Source organism: Nerophis lumbriciformis, linkage group LG04 (genome assembly GCF_033978685.3).
Source record: "Nerophis lumbriciformis linkage group LG04, RoL_Nlum_v2.1, whole genome shotgun sequence".
Taxonomy (NCBI): Eukaryota; Metazoa; Chordata; class Actinopteri; order Syngnathiformes; family Syngnathidae; genus Nerophis; species Nerophis lumbriciformis.
In genome coordinates this window covers 6,762,873-6,789,750 of record NC_084551.2, presented here as the reverse complement: position 1 = coordinate 6,789,750, position 26,878 = coordinate 6,762,873, and the positions used below count along the sequence as shown (strand labels likewise).

The 26,878-nt window shown below is 39.8% G+C and overlaps 1 protein-coding gene across 2 annotated transcripts; it reads left to right on the top strand.

The window, feature by feature from the left end:
* Window positions 1-4,379: 4,379 nt before the first annotated feature.
* casp2 (caspase 2, apoptosis-related cysteine peptidase) lies at window positions 4,380-24,661 on the top strand. 2 transcript variants are annotated; one of them, XM_061948362.2, is made up of 12 exons: window positions 4,380-4,536; window positions 4,858-5,011; window positions 9,514-9,648; window positions 9,725-9,796; window positions 11,727-11,796; window positions 14,196-14,287; window positions 14,665-14,847; window positions 14,936-15,064; window positions 15,159-15,249; window positions 17,975-18,163; window positions 23,096-23,205; window positions 23,273-24,661. In XM_061948362.2, exons 2-12 carry the CDS (start codon window positions 4,862-4,864, stop codon window positions 23,408-23,410), a joined length of 1,359 nt encoding a protein of 452 aa, XP_061804346.2. In that variant the 5' UTR covers window positions 4,380-4,536; window positions 4,858-4,861; the 3' UTR covers window positions 23,411-24,661. The 2 variants fall into 2 exon arrangements, with proteins under 2 accessions (XP_061804346.2, XP_072769055.1); XM_072912954.1 differs by having other exon boundaries at window positions 17,975-18,175.
* The last annotated feature ends 2,217 nt before the right edge of the window (window positions 24,662-26,878 follow it).

The following is a 26,878-nucleotide window of genomic DNA, read 5'->3' as shown; positions in this document are numbered from 1 at the left end:
CTTGTCCAAATAAATATATTGTCTTCAAATCCTGCATCTGTGTTCAGAGTCCTGTTCTGGTCGTGACAGTACTGAGGTAGAATTTCTAACTGTTACCGGGAGGGCATTCCAGAGCACTGGAGCCCGAATAGAAAACGCATTTTAGCCCGCAGACTTTATTGGGGTTCTGGGAATCACTAATAAGCCGGAGTTCTTTGAACGCAGATTTTTTCCGGGACATATGGTACAATACAATCAGAAGGATAGGATGGAGCTGGACCGTTTAGTATTTCATACGTAAGCAGTAAAACCTTAAAGTGGCGTCTTAAGTGCACAGGAAGCCAGTGCAGGTGAGCCAGTATAGGCGTACTATGATCAAACTTTCTTGTTCTTGTCAAAAGTCTAACAGCCGCATTTTGTACCAACTGTAATCTTTTAATGCTAGACATAGGGAGGCCTGAAAATAATATTACAGTAATCGAGACTAGAGATGTCCGATAATATCGGACAGCCGATATTATCGGCCAATAAATGCTTTAAAATGTAATATCAGAAATTATCTGTATCAGTTTCAAAAAGTAAAATGTATGGCTTTTTAAAACGCCGCTGTACGGAGTGGTACACGGACATAGGGAGAAGTACAGAGCAGTTGCGTCTCCCAGTGATACTTGCCAACCCTCCCGATTTTCCCGGGAGACTCCCGAATTTCAGTGCCCCTCCCGAAAATCTCCCGGGGCAACCATTCTCCCCCGAATTTCTCCCGATTTCCACCTGCAGACAATAATATTAGGGGCGTGCCTTAAAGGCACTGCCTTGGCGTGCAGGCTCTATTACATATCTACGGCTTTTCACACACGCAAGTGAATGCAAGGGGCGGTATAGCTCGGTTGGTAGAGTGGCCGTGCCAGCAACTTGAGGGTTCCAGGTTCAATCCCTGCTTACGCCATCCTAGTCACTGCCGTTGTGTCCTTGGGCAAGACACTTTGCCCACATGCTCCCAGTGCCACCCACACTGGTTTAAATGTAACTTAGATATTGGGTTTCACTATGTAAAAGCGCTTTGAGTCACTAGAGAAAAGCGCTATATAAATATAATTCCCCCCCCTCCCCCCCAAGGCATACTTGCTCAACAGCCATACAGGTCACACTGAGGGTGGCCGTATAAACAACTTTAACACTGTTACAAATTTGCGCCACACTGTGAACCCACACCAAACAAGAATGACAAACACATTTCGGGAGAACACTCGCACCGTAACACAACATAAACACAACAGAACAAATACCCAGAACCCCTTGCAGCACTAACTCTTCCGGGAGGCTACAATATACACCCCCGCTACCCCCCCCCACCACCACCACCTCAACCCCGCCCCCCCCAACCCCACCCACCTCAACCTCCTCATGCTCTCTCAGGAAGAGCATGTCCCAAATTCCAAGCTGCTGTTTTGAGGCAGGGCTTCACGGTGGGAGAGGGGTTAGTGCATCTGCCTCACAATACGAAGGTCCTGAGTAGTCTTGGGTTCAATCCCGGGCTCGGGATCTTTCTGTGTGGAGTTTGCATGTTCTCCCCGTGACTGCGTGGGTTCCCTCCGGGTACTTCGGCTTCCTCCCACCTCCAAAGACATGCACCTGGGGATAAGTTGATTGGCAACACTAAATTGGCCCTAGTGTGTGGATGTGAGTGTGAATGTTGTCTGTCTATCTGTGTTGGCCCTGCGATGAGATGGCGACTTGTCCAGGGTGTACCCCGCCTTCCGCCCGATTGTAGCTGAGATAGGCTCCAGCGCCCCCCGCGACCCCAAAGGGAATAAGCGGTAGAAAATGGATGGATGGATGGATGTTTTGAGGCATGTTAAAAAAAATAATGCACTTTGTGACTTTGTAAATATGGCAATGCCATGTTGGCACTTTTTTCCATAACTTGAGTTGATTTATTTTGGAAAACCTTGTTACATTGTTTAATGCATCCAGCGGCCGGGGCATCACAACAAAATTAGGTATAATAATGTGTTAGTTCCACGACCGTATATATCGGTATCGGTTGATACTTGTTCACGAGTGAGGGAAGAGTGGATCGTGAGATCGACAGGCGGATCGGTGCGGCGTCTTCAGTAATGCGGACGCTGTATCGATCCGTTGTGGTGAAGAAGGAGCTGAGCCGGAAGGCAAAGCTCTCAATTTACCGGTCGATCTACGTTCCCATCCTCACCTATGGTCATGAGCTTTGGGTTATGACCGAAAGGACAAGATCACGGGTACAAGCGGCCGAAATGAGTTTCCTCCGCCGGGTGGCGGGGCTCTCCCTTAGAGATAGGGTGAGAAGCTCTGCCATCCGGGGGGAGCTCAAAGTAAAGCCGCTGCTCCTCCACATCGAGAGGAGCCAGATGAGGTGGTTCGGGGGCATCTGGTCAGGATGCCACCCGAACGCCTCCCTAGGGAGGTGTTTAGGGCACGTCCGACCGGTAGGAGGCCGCGGGGAAGACCCAGGACACGTTGGGAAGACTATGTCTCCCGGCTGGCCTGGGAACGCCTCGGGGTCCCACAGGAAGAGCTGGATGAAGTGGCTGGGGAGAGGGAAGTCTGGGCTTCCCTGCTTAGGCTGCTGCCCCCGCGATCCGGCCTCGGATAAGCGGAAGAAGATGGATGGATGGATGGATGGTTGATATCGGAATCGGTAATTAAGAGTTGGACAATATCGGAATATCGGATATCGGCAAAAAAGCCATTATCGGACATCTCTAATCGAGACGAGATGTAACGAACGCATGAATAATGATCTCAGCGTCGCTGGTGGACAAAATGGAACACATTTTAGCGATATTACGGCGATGAAAGAAGGCTGTTTTAGTAAAACTCTTACTCAAACGAGATAGTTGGGTCGAAGATAATAACCAGGTTATTTACCCAGTCGCCTTGTGTAATTGTTTGGTTGTCAAATCAAATGTTAAGGTGGTATTATTAAATAGGTGTTGGTGTCGAGCAGGACCAATAATCAGCATTTCCGTTTTCTTAGCGTTGAGTTGGAAAAAGTTAGCGGGCATCCATTGTTTAATTTCATTCAGACAAGCCTCCAGCTGACTACAATCTGGCGTGTTGGTCAGCTTTAGGGGCATATGCCCCTAAAGCTGACCAACACGCTGTTATGCTGATGACACCCAACTCTACATATGTAGAGTTGGGTGTCATCAGCAGGGCCGGCCCGTGGCATAGGCTGTATAGGCAAATGCTAAGGGCGCCGTCCATCAGGGGGCGCCACGCCAGTGCCACAAATGTTGGAGAAAAAAAAAAAAAAGAAAGAAAGTTGGTACTATTATTTCTAAATACAAAAAATAATCCCACGTTAATTAAAATGCAAAGTAAAGCCTATTTAATAGAAATATTATTTGTTACAACATTACGCCCCCCCCCCCCCCCCCACCCCCCCCCCTCTCCCTTACCGTATCATGACTCTTTTTGGACGTCACCACATCAAAAAATCAACACAAGATGTCAAAACGGCCAAAACTGTCAGGTGCCCAAGGAAGAAAAAAGAGAAAAGAAGAGGAGTAGAAACAAGAAAAGACAGAGGTAGCAGGTAGGTAACGTTAGCCTACATGAAATTATTTGTCTGTTACAGAATGTGATAGTAACCTGGCTTGTTAGCATTAAGCTAATGTTACATGATTCGGCAATTGCTAATCAATAAATAGCTAGTTCTGTTTTAACGTCGGGTTAATATTGTGGAGGGGGCTAAATTGTTATGGAAAATAATAATGTAACGTTAGGTAATTACTGTACTCCCACCTTACATTCCTCAGGTATTAGATCTTTTAAGCAGGTGTTTTTTGTTTACATTGTTATTGCCTTCTGGTTAGCTAATGTTTGCCCTGCAGGTAATAATCACTTGTCCACCCCTTTATATATTAGGTATAGTTGTAAGTAAAAAATAAAAAAAAGGTCAAAGATAAAGCTATTCGGTTTCTTGTGAGGGGGGGGGGCGCGCCACCTAAAATCTTGCCTAGGGCGCCAGATTGGTTAGGGCCGGGCCTGGTCATCAGCATAACAGTGAAAGCTAACACCGTATTTGCTAGTTAATTGTTAGTCAAGTTAAGTTAATTGCTAGTCAACTAGTTAACAAATGACTAAAAATTATACAATAATGCATTAAATGTAAAAATACTTCAATTTCCTCTAATCTGAAATATGTATTTTTGATTATTGACCTGGCTCGTCTTGGGCCCAATATTCAATGTCCCGCCATTACGCCTCGGTTTGTCTCTCTCGCCAATTTGCGTCCTAACGATTGGATGACTGGCCCTGACGCGGCAAAATAACGAACAAATGATTGGCTAGTTGATATGTCATTCTACTTTCCCGAGATTTCATTGGTCGAAGTAGTAAACAATGACTTCCCTAGCTCCACCTATCTTACGACAGCTCGCTCCGCGCGGAAGTTGTGCTCGAAGGGTTTACGGTGTGGGATGTCCGTGTGTGGAGTGCAAACAGTGTAAAAAAACAACATTATTTTGCTGAGGACTGTAATTCTGCTACATAAATAGGATAAAGCGCTTCAAGGTAGGTTTGTAAGGAATAACAGTAGGGTTGGGTTTCTCACGAAGTTCGCTAGCTAGCTTGTGCTTCACTACAGTTAGCCCTCAACTGTAAGAGTGTAACCTGATTAATGTTATTTTTTCCTCTAATATCTAACTACATATTTATTTTGAGTGATTTAGTTGGCGTCCATATGTTTTGTCCGATTTTATTTCCAAATCCAATTGTCTATTGTTTTGCAATTTTGACCATCGGTATTTTCCACCGCAAGTGCAGATTATCGTTAAATAATAGTCTATATTGTCATATTCACAGCAGTTAAAACAAACTATGTGTCTGTTGCAGCAACATGCTCGGTTGTGGCATGGTGGAGAGGCACAGACAGGTTCTGCGGAAACGTTCTGCAATCCTTTGCAAGCAAATGGTGGTGGACGAGCTGCTCCTTCAATGTCTGCAGGCAGACAAGATCCTGACTGAGAACATGGCCGAGGGCATCCTGGTATGTTTATCTTGTCTATGTTGGTAAATATACATTTTTCGTGGGCAGATAATTGTGTTTTGAAATGGTAACACGCGAGTTAGGAAGCATACCAACATCTGACTTGCAGGTTTCATTTTAAATAGCATCCCATTCCTTTACTGTTATTACTAGTGCTTGATTAACATGATGAAATGTCCCAAGACTTAATAAACAAAGGATTGTCATGCCGCCAAAACACACTTGACTACCTTACTTTTACTCCCAACATTATAGAGTTGTTTTACTGTTTCCTCATAGAATTTCGTACTGGTTCATCGCGACAAAACATTCCTGTTTATGATGTTGTAAAGACAAATAAACATGGAAGTAGGGCTGGGCGATATGGCCTTTTATTAATATCTCGGTATTTTTAAGCCATGTCACGATCAGTGTTGGGTTGGTTACTGAAAACCAGTAACTAGTTACAGTTACTAGTTACTTTATTTCAAAAGTAACTCAGTTACTAACTCAGTTACTTAAACCAAAAAGTAATGCGTTACTGTGAAAAGTAACTATTTAGTTACTTATATATTTTTATTTTTTTAAGGCCCCATTTAATGCCCTTTTAGCCTTCATTTTAGTACTGTTATTGCACTGGAGAATAATACAATCTGTTGATCAACTTGACATGCATTTGCATCACTGAACTCTGCTAAGCCATGTGCTCTACATACAACACACAAAGACAAAGATATGTTTTAAAGGGCCAATTTGTTTCAGACCAGAACAAATTGACAAAACTATTTTAAATAGCTGCAACTTAACATACATAAGTAACAAACAGCATAATAACAACATAGCTGTAAAACAAGAAAGGCACACACTACATACATAAAGCCTAACCAGGCGTTTTTTTTATCTCAAGGAATTCTGAAATAAAATCATGTCTGAAGCCCAGAACACTCTACACATTTCCCCACTTAGTTTAGAGAAAAGGAAATATTATCCCTCTTTAGGTTTGTGAACTTTATAGTCTAAACATTTAGAGTGATGTGATAATCAAACACTCTAAAAGTCTAAAATGAAAGAGTATATAAGAGAATTGACAGAGTGTGTGTACCTTCAGTGTGCAGTGCCTCATTAAAATCCAGCCGCTGTTGGAGGTGGAGGTGAAGTGTGTGTCTCTTTACTAGCTTCGTCGAAGCATGTTGTTTTTGTCGCTGTTTCAGCATATTTGAAACTTACATTCAGCTAAAATGTTCTTTTCTTTGTGGTCGATAAAAGAAACGTACTGAAAATATCTCCATTTTAAGAAACTCGGCTTCGGGGTTCGCCATGACGTCTTGATAGTAGACACAGACACGCCCCCTCCCACACACACACACTCACACACACACACACACGTACACACAGACAGCGCGCAGCGCGCCTCTTTTTTGTCGCCTCTTCAGCAGCGCTGCAACACTCAGATCTTCTCAGTTTCTAGCCGATACTACATAAAAAATAACGCAAAATAACGCAGTAACGCATCATGTAGTAACGGTAACGGAGTTACTGAATATAAAAAATAACGCGTTAGATTACTAGTTACCGCCGATAGTAACGGCGTTACAGTAACGCGTTACAAAGTAACGCGTTAGTCCCAACACTGGTCACGATACACAATATATATCTCGATTAGGGCTGCAACAACTAATCGATTAAAATCGATTATCAAAATAGTTGGCAATTAATTTAGTCATCGATTTGTTGGATCTATGCGCATACGCAGAGGCAATTTTTAGTTTTTTAATATTTAAATTTTTTTAATTTTTATAAACCTTTATTTATAAACTGCAACATGTACAAACAGCTGAGAAACAATAATCAAAATAAGTATGGTGCCAGTATGCTGTTTTTTTTCCATTAAAATACTGGAAAGGATAGAAATGTAGTTTGTCTCCTTTATCCGATTATTAATCGAAGTAATAATCGAGAGATTAATCGATTATCAAATTAATCGTTAGTTGCAGCCCTAATCTCGATATTTTGCCTTAGCCTTGAATGAACACTTGATGCATATAATCGCAGCAGTATGATGATTCTATGTGTCTACATTAAAATATTATTGTTCTTACTGCATTAATATATGCTATATTTAAACTTTCATGCAGAGAGGGAAACCACAGTTAAGTCAGTTTACCAATACTGTATTTATTAAGCAGTGGCACAAATATTCATGTCATTTCCAAACTGAAAGTGCAAGATTGTCAGAGACATTTTAAAACAAGCTATTAGTGCACTTTTGTGCATGATGTCACTAAGATGACATGTCAAAACAACACTAAATTAAAGTGCACTTTTTGTACAGAACGCAACTACAATAGTTTAAAACAAATAAAGTGCACTTTTGTGCATGATATCACACAAGATATTTCAATCACTGTCAAATAAAAATGAGCTGCATTATATGAAATCAAATGGTTTATGTCCTTCGCTATGTGGTAGGTTACTGCGGGTGTTATCTCCTTCTGTTCTTGTCTAATTTTTTCATATGGTGTTGATCTGGAAATGGTTGCTTCGGCATTTTGTGGGTATGGCACCGAACGGAGATGTTGACATGCAGAGTTTCACGCACTCTTCATTCTCTAGCGGGTGACTTTTCAAATGATGCTACATAGTAGCACTGCTGCTACTTTTTGTAGCAACGCTTTTGCCGCATACTTGTAAAACATCTTCCCGCTTGAAGCCAAACCACCGCCAGACGATGGACCACGTGCTGTTTTTCTTGGGAATTAATTCTTCCTTCATTTGTTACCAGATTCGCACCTTTTCTCTCTCGTATTACCACCCGCACCGCACCGTTAGCATCACGGCTAACGTTACCATGTCGCTACCTGTCTGCTCCGCGGGAGCGTGTGACGTTGCACACGTGACATGTGTAAGAAGGTGCGCTTGTTTTAAGTCTCTGTGAGAAGGAGAGACAAGAAAGAGTGAAAAAAGCCTGTAGTGTAATGCCCGCAGCTAAAAGCAACTGCGTGAGAACGTATACTCGAATATCACGATATAGTCATTTTCTATATCGCACAGAGACAAACCCGCGATATATCGAGTATATTCGATATATCGCCCAAGCCCTACATGGAAGTATTTATTTATTGACGTCAGGGCAAGTGGGAGGACATTATACGAGAATGAATAACGCAACATCCATGCAGGAGCCATTAGAGTCCGTCAGTCTGTGAAGCAGAGGGTGAGGAGCTCTGCGGGCTGCATACTAAAAATGCCCACATAATTACGTCCATCTCATTGTGATGTCACAACGTAGCCAATCTTCAAAAGATACTCCAAAATCCCACGGGCAAAGGTATCCAGGACTGCGTACAAGCTTACCCCCAGATGCATAAACTTTATTAGTTGATGCTTTGGCATTTTTTAACAAGATTATAAGTAACGTTTATAAGTAGGAAAATATAACATTTATCCTTTAAAGAATACCTGGTTTGAAGCTTGTATCACCCTTTCCTTTTTTGTAGAACACAACAGGCCCTAAAAAGTCATTACTGTAGTCATTTTTATGAGCACCTTTACCTAAACTTGAATAGTTTTGGTAAAGCAACTGTACTTTCACTTTACTTCTGCTTTTAGGCCAGAATTTATTGCCAGGGGCTTGTCCTACAGAAAGGAAAAGAGTATTAAATAAAATACCATTAAACCTTCTCAAATTATACTCCAGTGTACAGTATATGAACAATTGAACATACTTTACAAGTTAATATACAGGTAAACAAATCTATGTAAGTAAAAGTTTTTAAAAAGTAACTAATTTATCCTGTACACGGTGTTAAAGTGACTATTCAAGGAGGGATCTCCTATGTACTGCAAACAAAAATTCCAACCTGTGTGTTTTTTAAAGAAGCAAATCATTTTATCAATTATAAAGTGCAAAACGAAGATGAACTCTTCTTCCTGCATAATTTACTGTTAGGTGGTTGTCCTGCAAATGTGGAGAGAGTACTTAGAATATGTACAAGAAAAAGCATCGTCTGAACATTTTTTACTAAAAAGTAACCAATTTATTACGTACTGTACATAAAATAAAAGTGACTTTCAAGGGTGGGTTGAGGGGATGTCCTGTATATTTAAAAAAAAAGAAAAAAGTAAAAGCCTGTACAAGCCTCAAACCAGGTAATACTCAAGTAAAAGTACAGTAACTCTCGTCAAATTTTACAAATGTAAAAGTGCAGGTCTAAAAATGTACACAAGTTAAAATATAAATGATTGTGTGCATTTTTATTTATATTTTTATACTGTGTTAAAAAATGTAGTACAACATTAAAAGCATAGTAAAGTTAAAAAACGACACTTAAACAAACACAAACTTATTTAGTAACTTATATAAATGCTATTTATAACTTTTCCACCTCTGCCTTCAAACAACAAACTACATACAAAAAGGAGCATGCTTTCTTTGGCATAAACCCCAATAAAACTGACAAAATCATCATCGTTTTAGTTGTTACTTTAGTCCTGTCATGTGTCTGATGGACGTATTTTCTTAGGCAGAGACAACGTCTCAGAAGCGAAGCTGGCGTTTGCTCATTCTCCTTCCCAAGCGAGGCCCTCAAGCCTTCGAAAGCTTCTGCACAGCTCTGAAAGACACCGAGCAGGAACACCTGTGTGAGCTGCTCACACAGGTCAGTGAATGTCTGTTAAAACAATACGCCATACCTATTTATGCACACATCATTTTAACCTGTTCTACGGTCGCAGGGTTTTCTTCCTGAGGAGTCAAGGGAACAAGCAGAACGACAGCTCATGCAAACCTCAGAGCGGAGGAGAGAGGTGAGTTACCTAAGCCTTACTGATGCTCATTTTTTAAATTATTAAGTAGCTATGTTTTCGATGGATACCAGCACCATACTTGAGCCAAAATACAAAGTACACCTCGCTGTGTGTGATGCAAATTACAATCACAACAATAGACATACCGTTAAATTACGTAAACGCTAATTAAGTCAATAATCGCTGGTCGTGTGCATACAAAAGCCAACTGTTAATTAGCAAAGGGCCCAAAAAACATTTCCATTAACAGCTGTGGCTGCAGGCAACCTTATTACTCTCCACAAGAAAGCAGGAGCTGCATTTTAAATTACGTAAATGGTCGGCTTCCAGCAGCTTTACCTACCTCTGCAATCGCTTTAAAATATCAGCTGCGCTACTAAACAGTTGGTGTAGACCTTTTTTATACTTGTCATACTCTCGTTTACAATATACTCATCAGTAGGGATGGGAATTAATAATATTTTTACGAGTCCATTCCATTTTCGATTCTGCTTAACACTGCAGTTCTTTATCGATTCTCTTATCCATTCTCCTTTGGAAAAAGAATACCAGACATGTTGATTAGCATTACATCTGTTTTGATACAGGGGTGTCAAAGTCATTTTCATCGTGAGCCATATCAGTTACAGCTGCCTTCATATGGCCTCTTGAAACTGCAAAACATATCAATATATAATCTGGTAATATTACGCAATTAGTCCTTCATTTGGTTATCATTATTTACATACAAACTGCTTTGGAATCAGAAGTCAAAATGACTAGCAGTCATTAAAATTTTGCTCGGAATGTCTTGCTGCAATAAATAATATTGCGTTAAGAAGAACTGCGTTAAGAAGAACTGTGGTTGCATGAAGTACAATATGTTTCTGTCAAAAATAGCACAAGTGCTCTATTGACTAACATTATTTCCACGCTTTCGCAGGCCACATACAATGTTGTGGCGTGCCAGATATGGTCCCCGAGCCTTGAGTTTCACACCTGTAGTCTCAAAGAAATGTAATTTTACAAACCCAACAGTGAGGTGTTAAGAGTTCCACAGCCTCAATAAAAAAATGCTTTGAAAATAACTATAATGTAATCATGAAATAGATATTGTACTGTAGAAATAAACAAAACACAACATAAATTGTGATGTGGTAATTACACAAGAATGTCCCGTAACATTTTGAGCATTTTAAATTTAAATTATGCGTTTTTAAAGCATAATTGAGCTGAACACTCAAAAGGATGTAAAACTATGTCAGCCAATGACACATACAAGCAAGTCAAGTTAAAGAAACTGTGCGTTGTAAATTTCTGCAACAACCAACTATAAATATTATTATTATTTTGCAGAAAATAAGCATATATAATTTTTCAGGAAATGATACACAATCTTTCCGACTAATTACAGTGTGGAGAACACTTCTTAGATAGGTAGGAGGTGTACAGCCCCTGAGCCAGTCAGATGCTGTTTTGTCATGTAATGCATAAGAAGCAGTAGTTTCATGTTTACAGTAAATTTTACAATGACGCAGTGGATTGAAAACGGGCCATTCATTTTTAAGTTATCAAATTCAGTGTGTGCTAATGTGTCTGATTGTATTTCCTTCTTTCGATGAAATATCCACTTTGCAAGTATTGCAAGTTTCCCTATTGTCATCCTTTCTCGTGAATAACTCTTAAGTGTTTGTGCTGTGATCGGCGCCGCACACAGGCATCAAAATCAAAGAAATTGTGCTTTCTTTTGCACTTATTCTTGCAGTCCAAAATATTTTAAAAGTAAAAAAGAGAACACCTTAAAATTTATACTAATACCTCCGATAGTGTTAGTAAGAACCAGACTTTTATTGTGTTTGATACGCGTCTGTAATGCTGCAGGTGTTCCTAATGAAATGAGATAAGTTTGTTACCTTTTCTCCATTAACTCTGAACAAACTATTCATTGCAGAGGTATAGCGAATCCTCTCTTCCACTTCCCACCCAGGATGAAACTGCAGCCAAGCGAGCAAGAACGCATGGTGAGATATAAACTCGTCATTGTCAGTGTGTTTCCATGATAATAAGAATAAATCCCCCCGGAATACATAGGGTATTAACTCGCGAGAAGCAAAGTGTTGTTTGTGTAATTATTTTACTGAATGGAGTGCCGGTGCCGCGCCTCCCGAGTGACTCATTCACTAAGTGTAATTGTAAAGTTCCTCATCTTACAACCTGCTCTTACAGTATATTCACACCCGCGGATAAATTAGGTACACCTGCTCAATCTAGTCAGGTGCAACGCCTCCTGAGTGACTCATTCACTAAGTGTAATTGTAAAGTTCCTCATCTTACAACCTGCTCTTACAGTATATTCACATCCGCGGATAAATTAGGTACACCTGCTCAATCTAGTCAGATCCAATTCATATGATGGCTCGCTGTTAGTTCAAATCAAAATTAAAGCACTGTTATCAATATAGTACTGTATAGGTTTTAACTGGAGATGTGCTGATCAATTTGCTACAATCAGTATCAAAAAGTCGAACATTGTATTCATTTTTAGTCACTCGGCTGACAAGCTAGCAGATAATTGTGTATCTCCATTTACAGTATTGAGCCACTCCCCTAAGTTAATATTAGTCACTTCCATTACGGCAAATAAACTGCAATTCTTAGTATCTTAAGTACCATTATTACTGGAGAACAAGGCTAAACATGTTAGACACCGAGAGCAAGTTAGGAGCAGGCATGCTAATAGCTAAGCTAATTGCTAATTTAGCTCTTTAAACATCAAGAAATAAGTGCTTAGTAAACTTAAAGAAGAGTGGAAGGAACCGCATTCAAGCAGAAGTTAAGCATCCATTAACATGAAATTAGAAGAGAAGAATAGTAATTAACATGAAATTAGAAGAGAAGAATAATAAGAGTCTTGAGCAGGGGTGCTCACACTTTTTCTGCAGGCGAGCTACTTTTCAATTGATCAAGTCGTGGGGATCTACCTCATTCATATATATAATTTATATTTACTTATTTATGAAGTATATGTTTTTGTTAACAAGTTAAAGGTGTTAAATGATAATGCAAGCGTGTTTAACACATATAGTTAATATTGTTAAAAAATTAAAGGTGTTTAATGATCATACAAGTATGTTTAATATATATAGTTAATATTGTTAACAAGTTAAAGGTGTTTAAAGATAATGCAAGCATGTTTAATATTGTTAACAAGTTAAAGGTGTTTAAAGATAATACAAGCATGTTTAACACATATAGTTAATATTGTTAATAAGTTAAAGGTGTTTAAAGATAATACAAGCATGTTTAACACATATAGATTCCTTTCTTTCATGAAAACAAGAATATAAGTTGGTGTATTACCTGATTCTGATGACTTGCATTGATTGGAATCAGACAGTGGTGCTGATAACGTCCGCATTTTCGAATGGAGGAGAAAAAAAGTCCTCCTTTCTGTCCAATACCACATGAAAGTGGTTGGTTTTTGGCATCTTATTTGTCCAGCTTCCGTACTCCTTTGTATACACTTTACAAGAAATACATTGTCGGCAAACTCCGTAGCTTGCAAGCTTGTGCACGCCAGCTTTCTGAGACTCTTATTTTGTTAGCGCAACTGTGCAGTCGGTCTTTGGAGTTTTGACGACAGGTACGGCGCCAGAGTCTGTTGAAATAAAGTGTTTCTCGCCTTCCAGTCGGTAATTTTAATGAGCTGGCAGCAGCCAGCGTCATCTCAGAAGACCCTCAGGTGCCGTGAATGTCAATCAAGTGACGAAAGTGACGTCATAGTGAAGATTTATGATCGCTCATTTTTAGGACTATTTTTTTAATGCCTCGCTGGTGATCGACTGACACACCCTCCGAGATCGACCGGTAGCTCGCGATCGACGTAATGAGCACCCCTGGTCTAGAGGGAGGATAATATAACAGAAACTGTTGGTAAGTCAGAATTGTCCCAGCCGAAGTACACGACATGTAATAGGAGGGTGGATCGATCCATAAATCGGTGGTGTCGACACCAAGTTTCATATAATTGATTCTACAGTGATTAAATCGATTTTTTATTTTACATTTTTTGTTGTTAATGTTTAAAAATTCAGGGAATAAGTCCCTGGACGTAGGAGAACTAAATTTCAGCTTTTGCTTTAGTTTAGTTATGTACTACTGACTTTGTTTTGCTCAAACACGTGTATGTAATGATAGAGAATCTTGAACTGATTTAAGTGTTGTAGTGATATTGTTAAAATGCCAATAATCCTCTCCATGAATACATTTTTAAATTTACAATTAATACATGTGATCGTAATCGGCCAAGCTCACTCATGGATGATCGTAATCGGCAGTGTAAATCACTGATCGGAACATCCCCACTTTTAACACTAGGTTAGGATGTAACACTAAGTGTGTGCAAATGTGTGTTTTTCAGAGTCCATGGAGTTCAGTCTGGAGTCGGACAGCCCCCTCACCACCCCTGTGCTCCCCTGCACACAAGATTTCTACCTCTCTCACCGCGAAACGGTAACATCATTCATAGAAATAAAGCATTAGACTTAATTCGGGTGTGCAGGTCGTCAATCGGCACAGAGATAATAATAATGGAAGCAAATTTAATGAAAATTGTAATATAATGTAAATATGATGAAAAACATTTTCTAGTATATTATAAATATGTTTAAAAATGTTGAAAAACTTACCAAAGTGTATACGCTGTGTGTAATATCAGACAATTTTATAAATTTACTGTATGTTTTATAATGCACTGCATTTTCTCTTGAAAGCTAAATTATTTTACCAACACACATCAGATTTGTGAAGTTAAATTGTGAATTATCAAGTATTTTCACTCTAAAATGATGCAAAATTCATTCATACCCCTTTTCTTACTTGTGTTCTAGTCATATAGAATGACTTCCTCGCCACGTGGCTTAGCCTTGGTGATCAGCAATGTGACATTTGACCCGTGCACCGCACCTGACCTCGACACCAGGAAGGGAGGCGAGGTGGACGACGAGGTCCTCAGGAAGGTCTTCACAGAGCTGGACTACGTGGTCACGGTCCACAGAGACCTGACAGCGGAGGTGACGGCACCTCACTGGTTGATACATGACGCTATTGCATGAAAACAAACTGCAGCCCCAAATAAACTTGTCTGTACATTATGTCCAGGACATGAAAACCTGCATCGAGACATTCCGCAGGCGTCCAGACCACCGCACAATGGACAGCTGCGTGCTGTGTCTTCTTTCCCACGGTGTAGAAGGAGCTGTGTATGGCACAGACGGTCAGCTCTTGCAGGTGCGCTTGTAGCATCTGTCATCTTGTTCATTGCTTTTAGAAAACAAGTGTTTTATTGACATTTAGTTGATCTGTATCTTTTGTTGATATTTAGTTGGAGTGGGTGTTTGAGGCTTTCGACAATGCAAGCTGCCCGCTGCTGCAGAATAAACCCAAGATGTTTTTTGTCCAAGCATGCAGAGGAGGTAAAGAGCTCAACTGTGAGACAAAGTGACACATTTACACGCTGCAGATATCTACATTAATCCCTTGTTTATCGCTGTTAATTAGTTCCGCAAAGTAGGAATCATTCATTATACCGTATTTTCCGCACCATAAGCCGCCCTGGGTTATAAGCCGCGCCTTCAATGAACGGCATATTTCAAAACTTTGTCCACCTGTAAGCCGCCCGGTGTTATAAGCCGCATCTAACTGCGCTAAAGGGAATGTCAAAAAAACAGTCAGATAGGTCAGTCAAACTTTAATAATATATTAAAAACCAGCGTGATGTGGGCGCGCATGGAGTCGTATATCAACATGGACGGAGCTGCGTGAAAAAAGCCACCCGGCCTCTTGGCGTAAACTTCCCTTAACCACTCGCTCATCTTTTCTTCATCCATCCATCCCTTCGAGTTAGCTTTTATGATGACGCCGGCTGGAAAGGTCTCTTTTGGCAAGGTCTTCCTTTTGAATATCACCATGGGTGGAAGTTTCTGGCCATTAGCATGGCAAGCTAGAACCACAGTGAAGGATGACTTCTCATTCCCTGTGGTGCGAATATTCACCGTACGTGCTCCCATTGTATCCACAGTGCGGTTCACAGGAATATCAAAAGTCAGTGGAACCTCGTCCATGTTGATAATGTTCTCTGGCCGGATCTTTTTTTCAGCTATCTTGTTTTTACAATATGCACGGAAAGTAGCCAGCTTTTCTTGAAAGTCTTTAGGCAGTTGCTGTGAAATAGTAGTCCGTGTGCGGATGGAGAGATTGCGTCTTTTCATGAACCGGAAACCTGTCGCTTAGTAGGAGCCATTTTGTGGTCTTTACAGATGTAAACACACAAAGGAAATGAAACGTAATATCCGCGCGCTTCTTCTTCTTCTACGGGGGCGGGTGGTTGCTTACAGTAGAAGAAGAAGCGCTTCCTCTTCTATGGGGGCGGGTGCTTACCTTGGCGGTTGCTTGCGTAGAAGAAGAAGCGCTTCCTGTTCTACGGGGAAAAAAGATGGCGGCTGTTTACCGTAGTTGCGAGACATAAACTTTATGAAAATGAATCTTAATATTAATCCATATATAAAGCGCACCGGGTTATAAGCCGCACTGTCAGCTTTTGAGTAAATTTGTGGTTTTTAGGTGCGGCTAATAGTGCGGAAAATACGGTAAATGAAATATTTTCTTAAGTACCGTATTTTTCGGAGTATAAGTCGCACCTGCTGAAAATGCATAATAAAGAAGGAAAAAAACATATATAAGTCGCACTGGAGCCCGGCCAAACTATGAAAAAAACTGCGACTTATAGTCTGAAAATGACGGTAATAAAATTTTTAACATTATGGTAGCCCTCTAGAAATGCAATTATTTCCTTTAGTCACCTTTACACTCCTTTAATCCAATATAGTAATGCTGCCTGAGACTGAGTCGATCTTTGGCCACAATACTGAATGTCATGCGCTGATTGATTTGGCCATTACTACTGTAGTATTGATATTCTTTAGTTCAGTGGTCCCCAACCAGCGGGGCCGCGGACCGATTGGTACCGGGCCGCACAAGAAAAAAAAAAAATTGTACCGGGTCGCACAAGAAAAAATAAAAAAATCGTACCGGGCCACGGACCGATTGGTACCGGGCCGCACAAGAAAAAAAAAAAAAAATTGTACCGGGCCGCGAACCGATTGGTACCGGGCCACACAAGAAAAAAAAATTGTTTATTTTTATTTTTATTTTTTTATTAAATCAACATAAAAACACAATATATACACTATATATCAATGTATATCAATACAGTCTGCAGGGATACAGTCCGTAAGCACACATGATTGTATTTCTTTATTTAAAAAAAAAACGCCCTCCTCCCCCGGTCCGCGGGACAAATTTTCAAGCGTTGACCGGTCCGCAGCTACAAAAAGGTTGGGGACCACTGCTTTAGTTCATTTAGCCATTTATAAGCGTGAGAATGCATGATTAAGGGCAAAGATGTTGTAGTATATGTTTAAAAAAACTGCAGTGTGGTGAAGCCGCAATATTTGAAAAGCAATGTGGCGAGGGACGACTGTATTATCTGCAGGCTTTTTGTCTAGCTATCTTAGCTACAGCGCTAAAACATGATTGTTACACATTAAGCAACAGCACGCTAGGTTAAGCTATTCGCCTAAGAAAAAAATGATCAAAGTTTCAGCTCACACGTCTGTAGCTAGGTGTTATTTTAAGATGTGCAGTAAAGCTTGCTGTTTAAAAATTGCTTAGTAGCTCCTTTTACAATTTGAGCGCCTCTTCCAACAAAAATGAAGCAAACGAGTTCTCCATGTATTACTCGTAAACATGATGTAAAAACGCACATTACTGTTAGACCATCATTCAAAAGTCAATTTTGCATAATTAACAAACACATAAATGAACAAATGACAATGCAGATGAAAACATAGCCTCCCTGGCAGATCGTTGGTTGGAGTGGCTAATTAGTCTCCCAAGATGAAAGAAAGCCATGATGCCAACCGCAAATCCCCAGACCCCTCGGGTGTGACCCCAATTACTACCGCCCGCTCCTTTTGCTCCAGCTAACCCAACACCACAGGGGTGCTGCCCAAATGCCATTAGGTGTGGTCGTCTTCTACCTCAGCACAGAGCCAAATGCTGCTCTTCTAGTTGGGTCTCACGAGAAAAAGAAAAGCGAGCTTCTGATTGCTACTTAACTCTCACATTGTTGTCTCACAGATGACCTGGACTCTGGAGTGGAGCAAATAGATGGGCCAGGAAGGACCAGCTCACCCAGCTGTGAACAGCGGGATGCTGGGAGAGAAGGGACAGAGGACGCTGGTTCCAGGCAGGGAGGAAAGTTAGGGCTGCCAAGGATTAAACTCCCCCAGCGGTCCGACATGATCTGCGGCTTTGCCACTCTCAAAGGTCAGAGAATTTGTAAGTTTGTCCTTGTTTTACTATTCTTTTATGGACTATGGCTGTCAATTAAGCACTTACCTGCCCCAGGCGATCTTCATAGGAAATGAGAGCATCACAGAATGTGGCTGGCATGTGCTTTTTTATCAACTTACCATCTATCCACCCACTCATTTTCAATTCAGTGAGAGCTCTGCTTGTATTCCCAATTGTACAACTTCAAAGTTTGGGGGGAAAATAAGCCAACCTTGTTTTTGTTTTGACTTTTTTGTGACAGGACAAGGGTATACAACAAGATTAAATAATACACAATATCCTAAATAGTTTAGTCCAGTGTTAACATAAACCAAATATTCAAACATAAAACTGAATGATTTACATGTTGTACATGAATTACGCTAAAACCAATCCAGTGTATGGAAATATATGCTGAGCTATCTAAACAACCACGCTTTTGTTTTATGTGTGACAAAGCCCATTAGTTGATTAGTGCGATAACAAAAAATGAGTGCTATCAAATGATTAATTTCTTTGATCAGATTAATCCACTTTTAAATTTGTATTAATCAAGAATAATCACAGCTGCTATAAAAGGTTTTCTGAACTATTGTACCTTTGGCACAGGTATATACTCCACCAGTTTTTTGTCGATGTAGTACTATCAATCTTGCTAGTAGCTGCCTCAGAAACATGTTTTTCTTTTAGATGCAATTTTAAACCTGGGATAATATAATTTATCTTGCTTTTATTTAAAGTCCTGTGGTGGTGGTAGAGTGGTTGTCGGGTTAAATCCACAGTCCCTCTGTGACCGTGTCAAAGTATCCTTGAGCATGTTTTGGAACCCCCAGTTGCTCCTGATGCTGGGTCATCAGTAGGTAAATGTAGTAATGGCATCAAAGTGCTCGGAGTAGTACTTTGCGCATAGCGGCCCACACCATCTTTTAGGTAACTGTCCGCGGTTAAGATAAAGGAGCATGGTTGCTCAAAATCAATCTTGTAATTGATATGCGTTTATACATGATTAATATGATATTTTCTTTGATTAATAATGTGTTAAAGGGGACGTATTATGCAAAACCAACTTATATCTGTCAGTACACTCCTTTTGAAAACGCTAACGACTACAACATGGCTGACGGGAGAAGACCCAGTCGAAGTGGAGGCAAGTAAAAAAGACCGCCCACAAATTTAACAGTTTTACTAATAATCTCAATAATTAATTGATTTTTTTTTTTTTTTACAATATTCAGTGGCCCAGTAAAACAAGCTGTGGGGTGACATTGACACCCCTGCCAAAAGCTTTGGTACTAGGGATCGGCGCTATTACCTATAATCTATATCGTGATATATAGTGTAGCCTCCTGCGGTAACGATATGCTGTATATCACAAAATATTATTCAACATATTAGGTATAACCCAATACTTTTGTTAAGGGTTACAAAGGCCCTTAATCTAGCTGCTGACATATGCAGTAACATATTGCGTCATTTCTGGTTGTATTATTTTCTCTAAACTATGATTAATCTATTTGATAATTTGTTGTTCATAGCTGGTTATTTTCCATCTGTACTTCTGTTAAAATGCAATAAGCACTTTTTCCTCTGTTTTTGGACACTTTACATTAGTTTTAAGTGATACTAGAAATGTGGGTATCAATAAAATACCAAGTAGCTCCAGGGACAGTACAGGTCATACCAACGCTGATACTTCAAATTTTCAAGATCATTGAATAGAGATGTAGCGATATCAAAATCTCACTCTATGATATTGTCACGGTATTAAGGCCACGGTACAATGTTATTGCGGGATTGTCCAAAAAAAAAAAAGACTTGGTAAAAATGCCAGTGTTTAAAATGAAGTAGCAGGAATGTTTAGGATAAACACACTTGGTGTAATTTAACACAAACATAATGCTCAAATGTTCTAACCATATTTTTTACTATACATACCAGTATTTTAAAGTGCAAAAACATGTGCCAGTGTAGCATTTTTAACTGTTGCTCATCCTCCAGGAATGATACTTATAAGAAAGTTAGTTTATTGTCGTCATGGAGGCGAGGATTGCTGACTTAGAAGTGCCTTTGCACTGTGGAGGGACATTAGCCGCTAACGAGGATGCTACATTGCATTGAGGACGCGTTTGTTCGCATGTTGCAAACAAATTTGTGGAATACAGCTACAATGTGTCATCAACATGCATTATCATGATACTCTATGACAGGGGTGCTCACACTTTTTCTGCAGGCGAGCTACTTTTCAATTGATCAAGTCGTGGGGATCTACCTCATTCATATATATAATTTATATTTACTTATTTATGAAATATATGTTTTTGTTAACAAGTTAAAGGTGTTTAATGATAATGCAAGCATGTTTAACACATATAGTTAATATTGTTAATAAATTAAAGGTGTTTAATGATAATACAAGTATGTTTAATACATATAGTTAATATTGTTAACAAGTAAACGGTGTTTAAAGATAATGAAAGCATGTTTAACACATATAGTTAATATTGTTAACAAGTTAAAGGTGTTTAATGATAATACAAGCATGTTTAACACATAGTTAATATTGTTAACAAGTTAAAGGTGTTTAATGATAATACAAGGATGTTTAACACATAGTTAATATTGTTAAAAAATTAAAGGTGTTTAATGATAATACAAGAATGTTTAATACATATAGTTAATATTGTTAACAAGTTAAAGGTGTTTAAAGATAATACAAGCATGTTTAACACATATAGTTAATATTGTTAATAAGTTAAAGGTTAAAGTGTTTCTCGCCTTCCAGTTGGTAATTTTAATGAGCTGGCAGCAGCCAGTGTCATCTCAGAAGACCCTCGGGTGCCGTGAATGTCAATCAAGTGACGAAAGTGACGTCATAGTGAAGATTTATGATCGCTCATTTTTAGGACTATTTTTTTAATGCCTGGCTGGTGATCGACTGACACACCCTCCGAGATCGACTGGTAGCTAGCGATCGACGTAATGAGCACCCCTGCTCTATGACAATAGTTTTATTATGGGATGTGGGATCTGAGACGAGGATGTCGTTGTGGCTTGTGCAGCCCTTTGAGACACTTGTGATTTATGGCTATGTAAATAAACTTTTATTGATTGATTGATTATTAGTCGGACAAATATGTATCATTTATATTGTCTATATAGCGCAACCCTAATTGGAACTTGTATTTTATGAGTTGAGGAGTAAACAAGAGTTACTTTGCTTTCTTTTTCCGCTTGTGCGACCAAAATGTATGTATTAAAATGAACCTGGAACTGATCTTTTGTGTTCCCAGTGGTAAATTGTTGCTAAATTTAAAAAATCCATCTGAGTTGGACCATAGTCTACACAGATTGAGTTAGACATTCCACTTTACTTGCTCACCTTACTCGTGTTGACGCCAATCGGTAAGTGAGGCCGATCGTCATTTATCCCATCTCATCTCTGCTGTGATTCTTTCCAGCATTGTTTTTCTAAGCACAAACAATGTTGCAGGAGGTTTATTAGCAGACATGTGTTGTTCTTGTGTCTCGTCCCCATTGCATACCTGCCAACTACTCCGGTTTTCCCGTAATTAGTACGGTTTTCATCAACCTATTCCGGGTTACGGTTGCAGTGATAAAAAATGTTTTCATTAATTAAAAAAAAATTTTTTTTTTAAATGCGCGAGGCTATTTATAGCACCGCTGCCAAGCACGAGGCATTGTTTCCAAACGAGCGAACGATCATGGAATCAGCCGGAGAAAAATCGCAAACGAGTCTTAAACCGAAAAGAAAACTGCAGTCATTCCGTGAAGAATATTCAAAAGCCTATCCGGGAATAATTATCCGTTCCAAAAAGGGTGAAAACTACGCGAATTGCACCTTGTGCAGACAAGATTTTTCGATCGGACACGGAGGAAATAGCGATGTAAAAGACCACGTTGGGACAAAAAAACACAAGTCTAATGCCGTTGCTAGCGATACAAGTGGAAAACTTTCAACGTTTTTCGGATTTTAGCCACAAAAAGGTAATGACACCAATGTTATCTATTGGAATTGTTTAGTACTGTTATACTGTTAAAAGTGTTTATACTATTTATGCTTTCAAGTCCAAGTTGAAGAAATCTTGTTAAATGTTGACAGCATAACTACCAAAATACAGAAGTATGTCCTTAATATTTTTGCAGTGCTTTTTCTGTTGAAAAGTTAAAATGATTACATTAGAGATGTGATGTGCCACTTTTCAAGTGTCTGATGGCTTAAATTAATTTTCATTAATTTTTCATATTTTGAATTCTTTTGAAAGGCTTACAAAAAAACTACATTTGAATTGTAATTCCATGCTATTGACAGGACTATTAATTTTAATGAAGTTAGCTTACCATGTTTACAGTATGATAATTGTGATAGAAATGTGAATTTTTGGCACAGAATATTTTTTACAATTGAACAAGGCAGTAGATTATACTAGCTTGGACAGAAAGTTAATAATGACACAAATTTTTTTTTTAATGGAATTGTTTAGTACTGTTTTACCATTTGTTTACTGTAAAAAGTGTTTATACTTTCAATTAACAAATTGAAGTCTTGTGAAAGGTTGACAGGATAACTGGCATTAACTGTCAAAATAATTTCAAACTATTGAAGTTAGCTTACAGAATAAACATGTCAATCAACCCATATGATTTTTGCTGTAATATTTTTGTTTTGAAAAGTCACTGTGACTGATAGAAAAGTGATGGTTTTAGCAACATTTTAACCTGTCTGAATGCTAATAATCATTTTGCGTCGGGGGGCGAAGCCTGAACCCCCCACCAGGACTTTGTCCTGGACCTACCTAATAGCCAGGCCCCTGGACCCTGGCTATTAGGTTTTTCTGATTTCAAAAGTTGGCAGGTATGCCATTGTGTTCTTGTACTGAGCTGTTCTTGTTTGCTTTTCTCCCAAAGGCACGGCGGCCATGCGCAACACCAAGCGAGGATCCTGGTACATACAAGAGCTTAACACCGCACTGCGCCGCCGTGCTGCAGACACACACCTGGCAGACATCCTGGTGCAGGTGTGCATACATGACATCATTTTGCATGCACTGTGCGACATTTACAGAAATAACCTCCTCGCTGTAGGTCAACGGGCGGATCAAAGAGCGCGAGGGTTATGCCCCCGGCACATCCCACCACCGCTGCAAAGAGATGTCCGAGTTCACCAGCTCGTTCTGCAAAGACCTCTACTTCTTCCCCAAACACCAGCCCCACTTTTCCTAATGCACTTACACACTCAACACACACACACACACCATTCCTGCCAGTATGCGCACACATTCCCTCATTCAAGCATATGACTGCCACACACACACACACACACGCACGCATTCCAGCGTTACAAAGCACTCTCACTGTCATCCAGACTTGTATTCATTCACATTTTCTATGTAAATACTGCCTCAGCAAAACTGCACTCGGAGATGTTGCAGGAGAAAAAGGAAGCTTATGCTAATCAACATGTTCAACTTCTTGGCGTACAATTCCGCCACTGTTAATCCTCTCGCATTGGCGGAATTTTAAAATATGGTTTGTACACGTATGTCATTTTTTTTATTGTGATTTTATAGGAATGTGAGGTTATTTTTTTAGTCACACCCTTCTTTTAATGTTAAAGTTGTCGTGTAATTGCAGTGACTAACAGCAGGGGGCAGCATTGAGCAATAAGGTTAGTGCAGTTTTTCTTCTTATGTCACCACACCAAGAATTATCTTTAGCATTCCGGAATGTTTTCTACTCTCACAATGATGTATCATTTATTTAGTGAAATCCCGCTGGTATGGTTTAAAATTGAGGAAAATGTGTTGTAAATATTGTTGTTTTTTTTTAAATGTTATTGTCAGGGGAATGTGTGGTGCTACTCCGGGGTGTTTTGCCTGAACTTTGACCTTTATGCTCACGCTGACACTTAATCACGCTTCCCCTTGAGGGGGTGCTTCGCATTTAGCGCCGCCTGCACGCTGTGTTTTTTTTAAATTTTGTGTTATTTCACTGTATTATACAGTGGTGAATTAACAAGTCTTCCTTGCAAAAGAAATATGCAGTTTGTTAGTGCACTTTGTTTCCCAGTATTGATAAATGACTGTGGTGATTTTCACAGTGTATTGAACCATTTAGCCCCCCCTAAGTCTTACATACAGACGGGGGTATCTCTCAATGCCATGTGTGCATTGATGCTTCCCAGAAAAAAGCCCCGAACAGGCAACATGTGTTTGGTTACAGTGTTGTGGAGGAAGATAATGTGTGTTGGAAGCAGTATTGATCTGTGACCGGAGAGGCTTTTAAGGGGCACAGTGCATGTGTGTGTTTACCCCTCTGGAGTATTTGTTTTAATAATAAGACCAGAATGGTGCACAGTGAGGGCTTGTGAAGGTGATGTGCTGCCAAACCTGTGCATAGAGAAAGGGTGGGGTGTTATTTCTGTTATTGCCGAATCTCCTTTACAATAAACAAGCCAATGTTTATCAACAAGAATAGTGTTTTCTTCTTTCCCCCACAGCTGTGTATGTGCCCTTAAAGCTGCCGGCTGCACGAATGTGTGCGTTCTTCCTCTCTACTTGAGCCACTTCGTTGCTGTGTTTGTGTGTGTTGTTGCCCACGTTACAGTGTGTCAAGCTCGCCGTGCTCAGGTGTAGTGTGACCGGCCACCAGCTATTCCGCTGCGCTCAGGTCTCTCCGTGCTCCGGGACGTGTGTCATTCCCACCGTGCGGTGATAATATTCATAGTGTATCAGATGGAGGCCCAGGCCAGCTGTCCGCAGTCATTCCTTGTTGATACACACGCGCACACACATGCATGTGTTACAGGTCTCATAGGCGTGTGAGCGCAGTTAACAAAAAGGTTATGTTCAATGTCTAAGCCACATGCGGCTCTTTAGCGGCGCCCTGGTGGCTCCATGGAGTTTTTTCAAAAATGTATGGAAATGGGGTGTAAAATATGTTTTTTGTTGTAAGATAGATTTTGTAGGAGGACAAACCTACTCAGTGGCCTAGTGGTTAGAGTGTCCGTCCTGAGATCGGTAGGTTGGGAGTTAAAATCCCGGCCGAGTCATACCAAAGACTATAAAAATGGGACCCATTACCTCCCTGCTTGGCACTCAGCATCAAGGGTTGGAATTGGGGGTTAAATCACCAAAATGATTCCCGGGCGCAGCCACCGCTGCTGCCCACTGCTCCCCTCACCTCCCAGGGGGTGATCAAGGGTGATGGGTCAAATGCAGAGAATAATTTCGCCACACCTAGTGTGTGTGTGACAATCATTGGTACTTTTTAACTTTAAACACGACACAAACCTTCCTAATTGTTAAGAAAGCCCACTGGTTTGTGTTTATGCTTCACTGATGAGAGTATTTGGTGAGCGCCGTTTTGTCCTACTAATTTCAGCGGCCCTTGAACTCACCAGTGTGTGGACTGTGGACTTGACAGTTTGTTTAAATGTATAACTTTCTCCGACGCTGCCACAGAAAGATGTGTTTTATGCCACTCTTTCTTTGTCTCATTTTGTCCATCAACTGTTTTTATGCTGTGCGTGAATGCACTAAGGTGAGCTTTGTTGTTATTGTTTTGTGTTGAGTGCTAATCAGGCATATTTGGTCACTGCATGACTGCAAGCTAATTGATGCTAACATGCTATTTAGGCTAGCTGTATGTACATATTGCATCATTATGCTTCATTTGTAGCTATACTTGAGCCAATTTAATTTACTTATGTGTATTTAGTTTATTTACATGTTTCATGACACATTATCCATATGTAATATTGGCTGCATTTCTGATAGTTGTTTGTGCGCCATGTTGTTCCAGACCACAGTAAAGATTACCGCTTGAACACACACATCTATATAAACCTTTGGCTATTCTAAGACAGTCATTTCCAGGAGTTATCACAGCATCTGAGAAGTTTTACTAATGTTTTCCAATGTTGTAAAAATGTGTAGAATAAATATTATATTTCAACCTTTCTTTCAACGAAGATTTGCATCCGCCTGCGACACATGGTCATTTTGATAGTAGGCTAATATAGCTAATTAGCTACTTACATCATGTGTTGCCATCATTATAACACTTATATAAGTATTTAAATTTTTTGCGGCTCCAGACCGATTACTTTTTTGTATTTGCGGTCCAATATGGCTCTTTCAACATTTTGGGTTGCCGACCCCTGGTCAAACCCCTGGAAAACACAGGCAATGTTTAAGGAGAGTGGCGACACGAGCAATCTTCGTAGCTTCCTAAGTTTCCTCTCTTTACTACACATTGTATATTTCCTATAATCCACAATAAAATAAAATTATGATTCTCTAAATTCAATATTACATGGTCTGTACTACTGCATAGTCCAGGCATGGGCAATTATTTTGACTTTGGGGGCCAAATTTATAGAAAAAAATGTGTCTGGGGGCCGGTATATCTATCTATGTATACATTTTTATACATACAGTATATACTCACATATAAGGGACACTAATACAAAACCTCACAATATTGTCGGATTTAATGCTAAAAACGTTATGACAGAGAGCTTTAAAAAAACTGAATGTAATTTTACATTTTTTTACTGAATGAGACACCCAGAATGTACATGAAAATAAAGAATGTGGGATTTACAATATTAACTATGAACGATAAAACATGGAATATTGACAGCATATGAACGCCACACCCCCTCTCGATCGACATATTTCACAATCA

Coding starts and splice junctions, on each gene's coding strand:
- casp2 (XM_072912954.1), top strand. CDS start 4,862: ATGCTCGGTTGTGGCATGGTGGAGAGGCACAGACAGGTTCTGCGGAAA. Junction 15,065..15,158: donor CAGACGGTCAGCTCTTGCAG/GTGCGCTTGTAG, acceptor GTTGATATTTAG/TTGGAGTGGGTGTTTGAGGC. Junction 15,250..17,974: donor TGTCCAAGCATGCAGAGGAG/GTAAAGAGCTCA, acceptor GTTGTCTCACAG/ATGACCTGGACTCTGGAGTG.